Source organism: Gouania willdenowi, chromosome 7, assembly GCF_900634775.1.
Source record: "Gouania willdenowi chromosome 7, fGouWil2.1, whole genome shotgun sequence".
In the NCBI taxonomy this organism is placed as follows: domain Eukaryota; kingdom Metazoa; phylum Chordata; class Actinopteri; order Blenniiformes; family Gobiesocidae; genus Gouania; species Gouania willdenowi.
The window spans coordinates 34,500,949-34,515,595 of record NC_041050.1 but is presented as its reverse complement, the minus strand read 5'-3'; the positions used below and the strand labels follow the sequence as shown (position 1 = coordinate 34,515,595).

At 35.9% G+C, this 14,647-nt stretch overlaps 1 protein-coding gene across 4 annotated transcripts in view; it reads right to left on the bottom strand.

Moving 5' to 3' along the window:
* Window positions 1-14,647, bottom strand: part of LOC114467258 (TOX high mobility group box family member 2-like) — a 262,292-nt gene that overhangs the window by 65,945 nt on the left and 181,700 nt on the right. For all 4 annotated transcript variants that reach the window (XM_028453431.1, XM_028453430.1, XM_028453428.1 and 1 more), the window contains one exon: window positions 3,282-3,341. In XM_028453431.1, the coding sequence (XP_028309232.1) occupies window positions 3,282-3,326 (45 nt within the window). In that variant the 5' untranslated portion in view covers window positions 3,327-3,341. The remainder of the gene's footprint in view (window positions 1-3,281; window positions 3,342-14,647) is intronic.

The following is a 14,647-nucleotide window of genomic DNA, read 5'->3' as shown; positions in this document are numbered from 1 at the left end:
AAGTTTAGTGTATGTAGTATGTCCATATGTTCTTGTTCAACTGGCCCAATTTAAATTTTACACCCTTAACGTAAGCACATATTCAGGGAGTGAGAACATTTCTCTTTTTAACAGTGTTAGTGTTAAAAAGGATAAAAATAAGGATAAAAATGTTATTCAATGAATTTAAATAATACATTAAAAAAAGACGATAAGTTTTATAAAATTGGAAAAAACCCAAATACAGTTTTTTTCCCCCCACACATTCAAATCCAAAGCCGTTTGGACCATTCTGGAAGAAAGTATGACAATTTGTACATGTGGGTTTTTCAGTATGCTGAAAAAACCAACGGTTCCCACTCATCTTTAATGCCAATTTGGAAATTTTGTCAAAACTCAAATATCTACATCAAACATTTGAGTTTAATCATTGTACATGTTGGCAAGTGCTCCAAAATAAACGCATCATCAGATTAATGCTAATGCATGCACCAGGATCACAATGTAATATATAATCTACAATCTATAATATAATAATAATATAGATATATTAATTCATGTTTTGATGGGGATTTAAATCAAATCGTTCAGCCTTTAAAATGCATCTTTGTCATACAAAGTTGTGGCTGCAAATAAATCCCAATTTCACCCATTTCCATGTATACATTGTTGTGGTGGCCGTCTTATATCTTGCTCTGAATTGAACTTATAGTATTTTAGGTTATTTCATGACAATCCTTGTCCCCAAAAATCTACATTTTGCCACATGTTTCTATGTCTAACAGAACTGAAGTTATAGTAAGATTGAAATTTGCAATACAGACATTGTGCTCTGAGCACAATTTACAGTATTTTAAGAAATATTATTGAATTCCTTGACAAAAAAACCCAATAATTCACCACTGAGATCATGCATCTATTTAAAAGGTTGAAACGCTGCTGTTTAAAAATAATTTGAAATGTATGTTTTGAGTGAATTTTGATTTATTTTGGTTTTTGTTTTATTTTCTGTTTGGTTTTTGATTGTCAATGTTGTGTTTTGCTCCATTTTTGTATACATTGTCTTGCGCTGGTTTTTTCTTTTGGTGTTTTTTTTTAGTTAATAAAAAAAAAAACATCACAATTTACAGTCACATATTTACATGTGTACTATTAGAATATTTAACAAACGTCTTTTGGTCAGTTTACATTCAAATATCACGTCTCAGGAGCGCTGTCATAAAGGATGCAAGTAAAGGAAGTGACGAAAGGATCGGGCACTGACAATGTGACAGTGGGGATCCCATTAACAATGGATTCAGCATACTCAAAAAACCCCATGTACAGTACATATGTTCATACTTTCTTCCAGAAGTGAACATCTTAGGCTAATATTGCTACATATCTGCCAGGCTATGACAATGCATTCTATTTTTAAAGCTGCTTTTATTATCCTTGCAGTGAATACGCATTCTGTCAACATGTTAAAGACGCCAAACTGTACAGTGTTAGACACCTTTAGCATTAACAACTGAGCCAGTGCTGAGTGGGTTGTGCTCTTAGCACTGCGTCTCTGCCCAGTTGCTCTCTGACTTATTGAGCTGGGAGCTAATTGACCTGGAGCCTTCACCTCATAGTGTCATGTCAGAACATGAAGGCCCTGCTGCTGGAACAACACATCCTAGAGCTCCAAACTCTGCCATATGCCCAGCCGTGTGTTTCTCTCTAGCAGCTGGGAGAGCTCAACACTATGCCTGTCTAACCCACTGACAGTCTGACTGGGACCAGACCAGGTTTGAACAGACTGGTGCAATGTTAGTGCTGTGACTGCATTGTCTCAGTCCCTGAGTTGGTATGTATTAAACTCTACCAGGATTTAATCCCTCAGATGATGAAGATACATATATGTTAATGAGCTTTATATCCAATCATCTAAAAGCAAAGCGTTTTTAGTGGATGATGGGATACTTATGCTGATGAGGGCTTTTCACTGCTGTCAAAGATGGTCCAACAACTAATGGCTGCTGATTCCTAGTCAGCTAGAGCATATCTACTATATCTGAGTACATGTTGTACAGAATCCTGGTTGTAGAATCCTACTGCTGCTCAACGCTGCAGTGGATTCACTGCTGATTCTAATGAGCAGCAGTGAATCCTGGTTGCCTTTATTTAATGCACACTGAGCTCTTTTTCTCTCCTTAATGGCGTCTACGAAACAGCACAGTGGGAACTGTCGCCCCATGTGGCCACAGATTTTTTCGGGTCACGGTTTAAATTTATCATCATAGAGGTTTACGTCAAATTGTTTAACTTTTACTGACTTTTAGAGCAACCCAAAGCAGCCCAAGTTGTCATTTTGACTGAAAAAGCTGCTAAATGATCCTGAATGCTTAAACTCCTATATTACAAAATGGACTAAAAGGGGCGTATCACGTCACCGATGACATCATTTCAACATGGCGGCGCACAGGGTAAAGTAGTCCCAGTTTCAAAAGTTGATAAAACAAATATAGTGTAAAATAATGTGTTTTGTTAGGCATAGATCTTCGAATAAGTGCATTTCAAAGGTTTTAGGCCACATTTGTAAAAACAGTGGACGATCCCTTTAAAAATGATCAACGGACATTGTGAAACTACAAAAAAATTAAATGACCAGACAACAATCAAATGCATCACATCATAGCCGACCAATCAGACTAAATGTAACGCACCTCGCCCAAACAATGAATTGGAGGTTATTTTCTCAGTTTTAGAATTCATAAATTCAGCTATAGAGACTTTTTTTAATTGCATTCTTTGGTGTTGTTTTATTTAAAAAAAAAAAAAAATTACATTTTGACTAACCTTTTATTTTATACAGATGCCTTTGTGGAAAATAAATTCAGTTCCAATTCTTTTTTAAGTTTATACATCAGATGTTTACTGTATGCAAAGGAAACGGCAAGATGTATTACCAAAAATTAACGTGGGGGGTGAAAGTAACTAGTAACTTTTACTGTGAGTACTATTTAATTGAGATATTTTTTACTTGTACTTTATTTTCCAATTTGTATGTATCCAATTTTTATGTATGACTTATTTTTACTTGTACTCGAGTACAATTTCAATCAAGTAACAGTACTTCTACTCTTTACATCTCTGATTAATTGCTTAGTTGGAAGTGTAGTTTAGATTTTTTCAGACAAGGCTTTTTGTGAAATGTTCTTTCTTTCACTTCAGAATTAAATGGCAGATCTTTTTCCAACCACCGGACCTTTTAGCAGAGAGGCTGCATCAGTGTGTGCTCTGCAGAGTTCATAGGAAAAAGCTGTGGGTTGTCTTACCTGATTTGGTGACCGAAACTCTTGGGTGTTGTCATTCATGTACATGTTGTCACCATCAAACTACAGGAAAGAAATGGAGAGAAAAAATGAACATTGTTTGCAAGCGGAGGTTTGGATAAAAGAATTAGAAGGTTTGCCTGGGTAGGAGGAAAAGCTCCTTACGGGTGGCCTGAAGTGTGAGACTAATGACTTTGTCACTTTGGTTAAACCTCGTGGTGGCATGGCAGCGTGGGTAATTACCGATCGTCAGCGGGTTAGTAATTAGGCGACACGAGCAGAGTGACGAGATGGGCTTTTCCCTGTGGGCCCTGCTGTGTGTGTGAGGATGACTGTGAAGGAATCTAAGAATACTGCATACTGTACAGTAGGAAAGCATGAGCAAGCCTATATCATTTTACAGTGTGTATTTATATGCATATCAAGCAAAAAACAAATCACTTGCTCCAGGTGCCAAAGGAGCATTAGATAAGGTTGGACTCATATGGCGGATAAAAAACCTTTCCCATATTATCTGAGACTATAGCTTTGGTGAATAAAGAAAAATAAGATCACAGTCAATTTTATCGGCAAATAAAAGAAAGAAAGAAATCTGTCCTTAAAACAGTTTAGAGACCAAAAATGTTCAATGTTAAGGTGAATAAAAAACAAAACTGCAACCATGAAAATATGTGCATATCAAGAAGTACCCATGGCCTCCACAGGATCAACATTTGGCATTCGACGCTTTCTGCAAATGAACTAATAAACTTTGACTGGATGATAGCACACGCACAGTAAGGGTGTAAGAAAAAAACGATTCAGCGATATATCGCGATATTTCACTGCACGATTATTATATCAATCCAAAAAATGTCCAAATCTGATTTTTTTAATCATGTTTTTAACAAAAAAAATTTATATGCATAGCCCGTATACGCCCGGTCATGTGATTGCACTTTATTTTTATAAAACATACAGGGCATTTTCATAGGTGTACATGGTTGCTTTTATTTATTAGAATCAGAATCTGTTGCGGAATCAAAAGTTAAACTTTTTTGAAAAATACATTACCACTTGTTATTGATATCGGTGCTTGAACAATAGTTAGTTACCATTTAATTGTTCTCACAAGTTAAACAAAATGAAATAAATTATATGTCATACATTTTTGTACTTGTAAAGGTGAAATTCATAATTACTAATATCGCCATATATTGGGATATATCGTAATGTTTAGCATCAAGATATATTATATCGTGACATGCAAATAGTGAATCGTATCGTATCGTCAGATTCATGGTAATGCATACCCCTAACGCACAGTAAGGCAATATGCTTCAAATAAATCCTCTTGTTGTTTGTTTTGGTGATTTTTTGTCGTATGATTGAACCTGAAATCAAAGAAACCACAAACATAAACTAAACCCCAAAGTCTGTGAATTGGAGACTTGAAGACTGCGACTTGAGAATTTAAAGCAACAAAAAACGTATATGAACATATTGTAGATGGTTTACAATGTCACATGATAATGGCAGCGATTTACTGTAGATATCAATATCAAACCAACCCCAGCCTAGCATCACTAACTAGTGATCACAATGAACCAAATACAGCATAAGTTACGAATATGTAAAAATGTACCATGACAAAAGACAATCTTTAATATTGTGTCCATACATGTGGCAAATGCTGCATTCATGCTAGTTTATAAATAGTCATATCGGCAAAAGGGAAAACTATCTGAAATAAAGGTTGCATATGATTGTGTAGGTCAGGGGTGTCAAACTCATTTTAGTTAAATATAGACTTTATGCGGGAAAATGAGTAATTTCAACATTATTTTGCCCTAGTTTACACTTCTATGTATACATGAAATACAAAATATGGAAGAAACAATACCCAAGCAATAAGCAATAAATAGATATAAGTCCAAACAAGATCTTCACTTTCAATTTCCTAGATTTTGTGACCAATTTCTATTTAACTAGGGGAAATATTATGTCATAATTTGAGGAAAATTTAACAATTTTGTAACAATTTTTAGTTTTTCAACTTCAATCATACAATATATAAGCACCGGGAAAACTTTGAGCCCCTGCAAATATTGTTGAGTTTCATTAACACAATGATTCATGTTTTCTTTGGTCTGCAAGAGAAAAAGTAAAAATGACAAATTGGATGTTCCAAAGGGTCGAATTTGGCCCACTGGCCATGAGTTTGACACATATGGTGTAGGTGTTATTTCAATCTGGAAAGTGATTATATTCACCATCCGTAATAGGCTTATTTTTATTTTTGAGTTTCCTGTACCACGACTACATAAAAGCAACCAAATGAAAAGAAAAATAAACACACAGGAAATGACAGGTGCACAAATGAATCATAAAATTATACCAAAAGACAACAATGACAAAATTGGTAGGCTAATGGGGGAAATGGGCAAAATTCCTGCAGGGCTGGAATCTAATATCTATGATGCTAGACATGACAAAAGCCAAAGTAGGTAAATGAGCATGTGAATGGTGGGAAAGAGAAATTACAGAACATTATGTAGTAGAAAGGCCCGGGGAATGAGTGGCAGCCTCAGGGCAATGGTTGGTTAACGATGCGTATCGTAGGAACCTCAGTGCAGATTCACTAGGTTATTCTAATGATTTCTTAAGCATTGAGCTGCAAATACTTCATCAAGGAACTGAGACGAGAGCTGCCTTTGAGCCTCTGTCACACCTCGTGTTTTTATTCCATCAGCCTTATATACAGTACACCCACAATCAGGGGTGGACTGGCCATTTGACATCATCCGTGAACCGTCGACCCGAAGTGGGCCGGTCCGCTACGCTAAGTTTTTTATTTTTATTTTGAAAAGCGAGTGGAGGCAGACATGGTAACAGGTGGCCAAAAATGGTCCAAAAGTGGCAAAAATGTGACAAGAAAAGAGCGAAAAGTGACTAAAATGGGCCAAAAGCAGTGAAGAGTGGCCAAAAATGGACAAAAAAAGAGGAACTAGGTGCTGTTTAATGGCAAAGGGGAGCTTAAATAAGCAAAAAAGAATAAAATAGAATGATTTTATTGTCATTATACACAAGGTACAACAAAAGTAAGAGACAACTGGTGCAAGATAAAAAGAAAATAAAAAGAAAGATAAAAAAATAAGTGTATTTAAAAGGGGAGCCACTAAGTCAATGAATGAACAAATAAATAAACAGTGAGAACAACAAGGATAAATATATTGCACAGTTACAAATTGTCTGAACACCTCTTATGTCTTCATAACCGTATTGCACTGGGATAGAATGTGTTAGTGAATCTGGTGGTGCCTGTGGCAACAAAGTAGTAAAAAAGGGCAAAAATGTGGAACAAAAAAGGCAAAATGTAGGGAAAAAAGGAAAGAAGTGGTATTTATTGGGTAAAAGTTAGCTTATTTGGATGAAAAGTGGCCAAAAAATCATAAAGAAAGGACAAAAAATGGATGTGTCAAAATTAACTTGTAAAAATGGCCAAAAAATAGGAAAAACAAGGTGTTTATAGGCAAAAAGTAGTTAAAGTATGAATAAAGTATTAGAACTTTTTAAAAAAGGGCAAAAATGGGACAAAGGAAGTTACACAAAGGGGTTAAAAAGGTTTTCTGGGGGAATAATAATTAAAATGAAGACATAAAAAGCCACATGTCGAGCATCACTGATAATGTAGTGGGCTGGTCTGGACACAAAATACCAGGTCAGAATTTTTGACCCAGTCCACCCCCGCCACAATAAAATCTGCATGTTGTTTTCAGGTCAAACTGACTGCTGACTAATTAAATGAGTGAGTTAGCGAAGCTAATGAGCTTAATAAAGCAGAGAAGTGTCTGAGCCAAGGCTCGGAGCGACTGGCTTACTGAGAGTGGACCAAGTGATGATGTTGACCTTGGTGACACATCTGCAATAAACCCTTCACTCCTCACATGAAAGCCTCTTGTTCTCGCCTAACTGAGCAATTTCATTCCATTGAAATCCACTTAGATATCAGTGCTGACGTAAAGTCATAGAGCGAGCTTCTTCACAATAAGATTCTCTCAAGTGCATAGGAACTTTAGGCAGCGATCAGATGTGATGCTTAACCTCACACAGCACACAGGTGTTGCATTAGGGCTGATTCTGGTGGAAATAGCACCCGTTAATAATGTGCATATGCAGTAATTACACCTGGAACTTGATGATGACCTAAAAAAAAAAAAAATCTAATCATCCAGGAAAGGTCAGCCATTTTGTGCTTCAACATGGCTGCTCATATACAGCAACATAAAGCTTTTTTCTCTCTCCATACAGTAGCTTCTCCCCTGCACTTCTACTTAAAATGCTAAATTCTATCAACCCTGCCATAAGTTATACAGCACAAATCACCTTCTTTCTCATCATTTTCTCATTTCACTCCTCCTCAACCCACTCATCTTTCTCTTTCACCACCTTCTGGTTACTTTCTTTGGTTTCACTGTTCTCATCATCATCATCATCATCGTCTCAATCTCGTATCACTGTTACAAACACTATATATTTCCTCTCCTCCCTGTCTTTCTTTCTTTCTTTTGCATTGCTTTCGCATCGGCAACCTAATTGGGCATTCTGCCCGAGACAAGGGCCTCATTAAGCAGTAATTACACACATGTTGTTTTCGGCAAACATCTCTATTTGGATTGCTTTGCATGGTAATTGTTCAGCAGGGACCACTGCTCGAGATGTTTCCCTCCGTGACACACGTGGTGCTAAGAGAGAGGAATAAAAAAACATGGGAAAGAAGGGGTGGAGAGGCAAGGAGGGTGGAGGAGGAGGAGGGGGGGAACAGAGAGAAATAATAATGGGTTGTGGGGGAGACAAATTGAGAAATAAAGAATGCACACATGAGGGGAAAAAAAGTAACACAGAGGCAGAAATGAGTGAATAAATGACAAAAAAAAAAAAAAAAAGATGCGGATTGAGAGAAGAAGAAGGAAGAGAGGTAAAGAAAGCCTGAGAAAGACTTGGGGAGTGAGTAAATGAGGGAGAGAAGTGAAAATGTGAAGACAGTGACAAATGAAGACAGAGAGAGAGAGAGAGAGAGAGAGAGAGAGAGAGAGAGAGAGAGAGAGAGAGAGAGAGAGTCCCAGAAGTAGGTCACGCCTTGCCATCATCAACAAAGACTAACGTATCAAAAATAATGAAGCCGCAAGGTGGAAGTAATGCTAACTATCATATCCAGGAAAAAAAAAAAAAAAAACCATGTAATATTTACACAGCGCTAATGGTGCAATACTATCTTTTCATCTTGGAGTGCACCGGTGAGGCTGTGGAGGGCAGGATTGGAGGCCAAATTATAGACTCCACTGAAGTCCACTTGGTTTTGATTGATGGACACTGTATATAAGCTCCTCACTAAGCCTTCTAGCAACATCTGGGACGAGGGTGGGGCTGATATCATCTCATGTAAACCACATCACTGACTACTCATTAGATAAACTGATACTAGGGCTTTTAACATATGTCATATAGAGCTACTTCAAACGTACAATTATTCAAAGGGATACCGGTTTGATACACACTTTTTAAATACTACATTTTCACGATTTCAATTTAATTCAAGGGTAAGATAATAAGTTAAATTAACTGTAACTTAAAAAGGTAGGAAATAATTCAACATGCAATTCATGAGATTGTTCCATTTTCATAAAAAATAAATATTCTTCCCATTATACGAGCTACTAACTACTTTTTAAATAATTGTAAAACGTGACATTTGTGTAATTTAACAACTGTTTAATATTTGACAAAAATTTTCTGCAGCTTCTTTAATACAATTCTATCTACAACACCAAGATTTGTCCAAATGTTTCAGTGTAAAATAAACATTTAAAAATTGTTAATTTAATACAAAAACTTAGGAAGTGCAGCAGTATGTAACTACATTTTAGCAATTTTCGCATTTTTTTACATGTATTGGCCGATGCGGGCTGCTGTGTTTGCCGATTCGCATTATTTACAGTGAGCAGAAATATTTTTACTTGTTCTTGTTCTACCTCACCTTTGTTCATTTCAATAAATGGTCCTTTTTCTAAAAAAATCATTATTGTGTAATTTTTATGGTGTAAATTGAGGGAGCAAAAGTGGTATGGGCTCCAAATATCGGCTCAAAAAAATTGGCAGTCCGTATCGGTCATCAGCTCGGTCTATCCCTACTATATTTGTCACTTGTATTTATCTTTGTGAGTTTAAAGTCTGGCAAGTAAATCAGATTTTAAATGGAGTTCATTGGTAAATAGCGCTCTTGTTAAAGCAGGCCTGAGGGGGGCTCCTCTTGTGGTCCATGCGGGCAAACTGGTGCCCACGGGCACCATGTTGGTGACCACTAATATAGAGAAACTTTGTAACTGTTTGTTAATAAATGTGCCTGTGTGGCATTTTGCATCATTGAGATTTAGATCGTATATATATATATATATATATATATATATATATATATATCGCCATTTTGAGAAAAAATATAAAGAGAAGTTTTGCTCCTAATCACCCAGCTCTACTGTTATATGTAATATAACCACACACTGCATCAAGTCTTTGCTGTCATAACGAACATTTACCATGAAAAAACTTTTAACTTGCTTCATTTTTTCCCTTACACCAGTTTTTATATATTAAAGTAATTGTATTATGTGTGTTATGTTCAACCAAAAGTAGCTGTACTTTTATATACTGTAGGTATATTATAGTATGATAATGCACTGCTTTCAATTATATAAGCAAGTAATTGTGAGTTAATCAAAGCACCTCAGGCGATAAACCTGAAAATTCAAATGTTATGCTGCACTACTGTAATTGACAGCCTATAGTGTTACATGTAAAAAACAAACACAAAAAAACAGCTCATACAGTATGAATTATTAATGTGAGGTTTGAACCAACCTCTCTAAAGTTACTCTGCTGTTTTCATCATTTTATTAGCTTTTAAATTGTGATGTCATTTCTTGTAAACTTGTTTTATTGTGTAAAAAAACACTTTACATTACATATTAGTTACAGCTTTTTAGATTCAATATTTTATGAACTGTTTTTGTCCCCTTTTATTAACTTTTAAATTATGATGTAATTTCTTGTAAACTTGTTGCATTACATTGCATTATTATGTAACTAATGGTTCTTGAAAAGAAAAAAAAAAAACTGTAAAGCAGAAGTTTCGTTAAAAGAAAAGTACAGAAATTATAAGAAATGTGGGGGTGGTGTTGCTAAAACACTGTTAGGTCATAAAAGTCTTTATTTTATTTAAAAGCACCTTTCAGGCAAACCCAAGGACACTTTACAATAAAAACAGAATAATAAAAACAGTGAAATACATTAAAAACAGTATAATACTAAGAATAGAAAAGAAAAGCCAGGAAGGTGAAATTAGGGATGAGAATATACACGGGGGGAGAGATGGGTTTTGAGTCTGGATTGGAAGAGTTGTAAGGTGTCGATGTTTCTGATGTCCACGGGGGGAGGGAGTTCTTAGCTGTAACAATGTATATACACCATTAAAAGATTTTTAACTTGTTTTTTTTTTTTTTTTTTTTTAATCTTATACTAGTTTGAGATTTATGAAAAAATATGTTTTACTGCTGCTTTTTATTAAATTAATTGTATTATGTGTGTTTTGTTCAACCAAAAGTTGTTTTATATACTGTATACAGTATGACAATAAACTGCTTTCAATTCTATGGCTGGTAATGCAGATAACAATGCAATTAATTGTCAGTTACTCAAAGAAACTAATGTGAGAAACCAGATATGAAATTTCAAATGTTATGCTGCACTAATATAATTGGCAGCCTAGTGATCTACAGTATAAAAACAGCTTTACATATTATTTATTAATGTGAGGTTTAAACTAACCTCTGCTGTTTTCGTCCTCTTTTTATAGCTTTTAAATTTGTGATGTCATTTCCTGTAAACTTGTTTTATTGTGTAGCACTTAGATTTATTTGTACTTGCACTTATTGTGAAAGTACTTTGTCGTTCTATGTCTGGAATAGGTTACATGCAGTTGGAACAAAAAAAACCCCTTTTGTTTAAACATCAGACATAGATATTGAACATTTCAACACAGTCTTTTTGAGTGTTTATGTGTTTCACGCTGGTGAAATATTCCCTAACTCAAATGTTTAATGTCACACTGTGAGAGCATCTCAGTGAATTAAACAGTACTGAAATGTTGAGAACGGAAACATCACTCAAGTCACCCCAGTTTCACTTCCTCATGACATACTGTAAGATATAGCTAAGGAATAATTACTTTAAGAAGTAACTCACTGAGAGCTACTGTCTGTACTGTATGTGCAACACTAAACATACACAATCCTAACCCAATGACAAAGTTTTGAACTTTCTCAATTAATAAAAGATAGTCCACAAGCGGAATATGTAGTACTTGTGACTTTAAAAGCCTTTCACCACTACACCGAGCCGCTAAAAATAATTCTTCCACCGAGCGGAATTAATAAGCCCAGAACAGTACACAGCCATTCTGTGAAGAAAGGGGTGTGGTGGTGGTGGTGGTGGTGAGGGCTCATGCAATATGTATGCCTTCTTCGTCTACTTCCCGCTCTGCTCTTTATTCCACTTTTTACATCTCTCTCTCTCTCTCTCTCTCTCTCTCTCTCTCTCTCTCTCTCTCTCTCTCTCTCTCTCTCTCTCTCTCTCTCTCTCTTTCTCTCAGTCCTCTGTTCAATTAAGCTGTAGCGGCGACCTAACAAACCCCAACCTGAGCAATGTGCCACTGAATTTTGATGTTGCCCAACTTGTCACTACCAGTTCAAAGACACGAGGCAGACGGGGGGCGGGGGGGGACGACGACAGGGAGAGTAATGCATAGAAGAAAGAGAAAGTGGGATTTTCAGGAAAGGAAGGAAGAAAGAATTTTCAGGAAATTTGAATTTTAAGGAAAGAACGAAAGAAAGAAAGAAAGAAAGAAAGAAAGAAAGAAAGAAAGAAAGAATTTTCAGGAAATTTGAATTTTAAAGAAAGAAAGAAAGAAAGAAACAAACAAACAAACAAACAAAGAGACAAACAAACATAATAATAATAGTCATTTGGGTTTTCCTTTGTGTTTCAATGTTAAAAGAAAAAAATAATAATCATCTGAGTTTTCTTCAATGTTTGAGAAAGAAAGAAAGAAAGAAAGAAAGAAAGAAAGAAAGAAAGAAAGAAAGAAAGAAAGAAAGTAGACAGGCTATAACCACCACTCTAGTGTTGCACCACGCCCCGAGCAAACAATGAACATGCACACAGTGTCACACATATACACAAGCACGTACAAACACACACACACACGCTCACAGATGCACATGCACACTCACATGCACGCAGCCCATAAAAAAAGTGCAGCCTGTGGCCATGGCGACACATGCTCTGTTGTTGTTAGATAAGAGAAACAGGGCCTCTTCCTGGGTGTAAGAGTTTGATCCTGTGTACACACACACACACACACGCACACACACACACGCACACACACACCCCCTCAGGGGTCACCGCCACCAGCACCCATAACTTATACAGTATGTGACCTTAACTTTATCAATGTTGTAATTCATTTTCATAAATATGCATTATTCAGGCTATAATTATCTGGAAACAGTCTGAGGAGTTTAGCTTATTAAAAAGATACTTGGAGCTGGATTTTTAAGGAATTCTGTTCCATGTTGTCCTGCTTTGTACGACCATAGAAAGTATTTCAGTAGAGGAAATGATTTAATTCCTCAAAGACGGCTAAAGTCAAATCTTTTTTCATTCATCCAATACACAATACAGACAGAAGGGTGATTGGTTCATACATAATGTTGTACTTCTCGACTTAGGGCTGGGCGATATAGACCCAAACTCGTATCTCGATATTATTTCTTAAAATGGCAATATACGACATGAATCTAGATATCTTAAACTCAATAAAGTTTTAACAGAAAGACAATTCTGGGTTAAATTTGCTGCTGCAAAATGCCACCCAGACACATTTATGAACAAACGACTGCACAATATGTGCCACTTTAATCTTTTTCCCCCATAGAAATCCATCTGACTATTCTTTTCATGTTGTAACTTTCCATATCGCCAAAATAGAAAACTCGATGAATCTTGAATCTCGATATATTGCCCAGCTCTATCTTATTTTACTGGCAAGAATGTAACCTTTGACTTCCTCCAACCAAAATAAAAAAAGATATTTTCCCATGCAAAAATTGCGATGGCCCCTGTTTCTGCAAGAGTTTAGAATCAGTCGTAATCAACGGAGACGCTAATGAGAAACGAGTCATTGAACGCACCATAAGAATGGGAATGAGGTGTGCAGATGGTGGTCAGTACTAAATAAAAGTGAAGTTGGGTTCAATGTGTCTTGATGATGTCACAGCTGGATGCCAGAGTAAAGAAATGGATATTTGTATTACTTTTAATAGTAATCACGTCATTAGCTATGAACATCCACGCAGACTTCATTTTCCTTTTCTGTATTAGACATTTATTTCATCTTTAATGAACAAAACATGTCTTGAATCAGATGGAAACACTCAGCAATTAGTTTATGAAGCGGTATTAAACGTTCTTCTGTTTGCTTTAAGAGCTCAATGGTGCGTGTTTTAAAATGATGTACTTACGGTACTATATTTATCCATATACTGACACTGCATTCATTACAGGGATGTAAATTAGCGCCAACCACAAGGGTACATTTGTGTGCTGGTGGGTGAATTGAACCAGTTTAGCAGTCACTGTGGTGGGTTCATTCTGTCAGATCTAGTATAATTAATAATCATATCTACAACCCTGGAGTGAGATCCTGTCAGATTATATGTTTCTGACAGAACCAAAGTGTCATTTGAACTTTTCATAACTAATAATTATTATTTTGCAATCCTGGTCACCATCTGCCAGGGTTGGGGTCAATTACATTTTTCAATTACGTCTTCAATTATCCATGTTCAATCATAACTCAATTATGATTACTGCGACCAGCATTTTTTCTAATTGCAATTAATATTACAATTATTATTTTTCCCCTGGAAGTCAATTACAGTTAAGTTCCCAATTACTAAAGTTACAATGTAATTTCTGAGCCTTTAATAAATAAGCCCATAAATCTTAATCTTCCTCTTGTGTTATAGCGTCTCTTATGATAACGGGACAGTTTTGACCCATGTCTAAAATCAGCTTTAAAATACACTAAAAAATATATAATTTAATTTGTTTCTCATCTCTTGGTTACCTTGTTAGGCTTCCTAATCAATAAAAATAGTGCTATTAATGTCTTTGGTGTGGACTTCCATATTTAAATAATCACTATGTATGTGTAAGACAGAACTATAACATGGTTCACCACGTTTGCGTTTCAATAAATTGTATTTTGTGGAGAA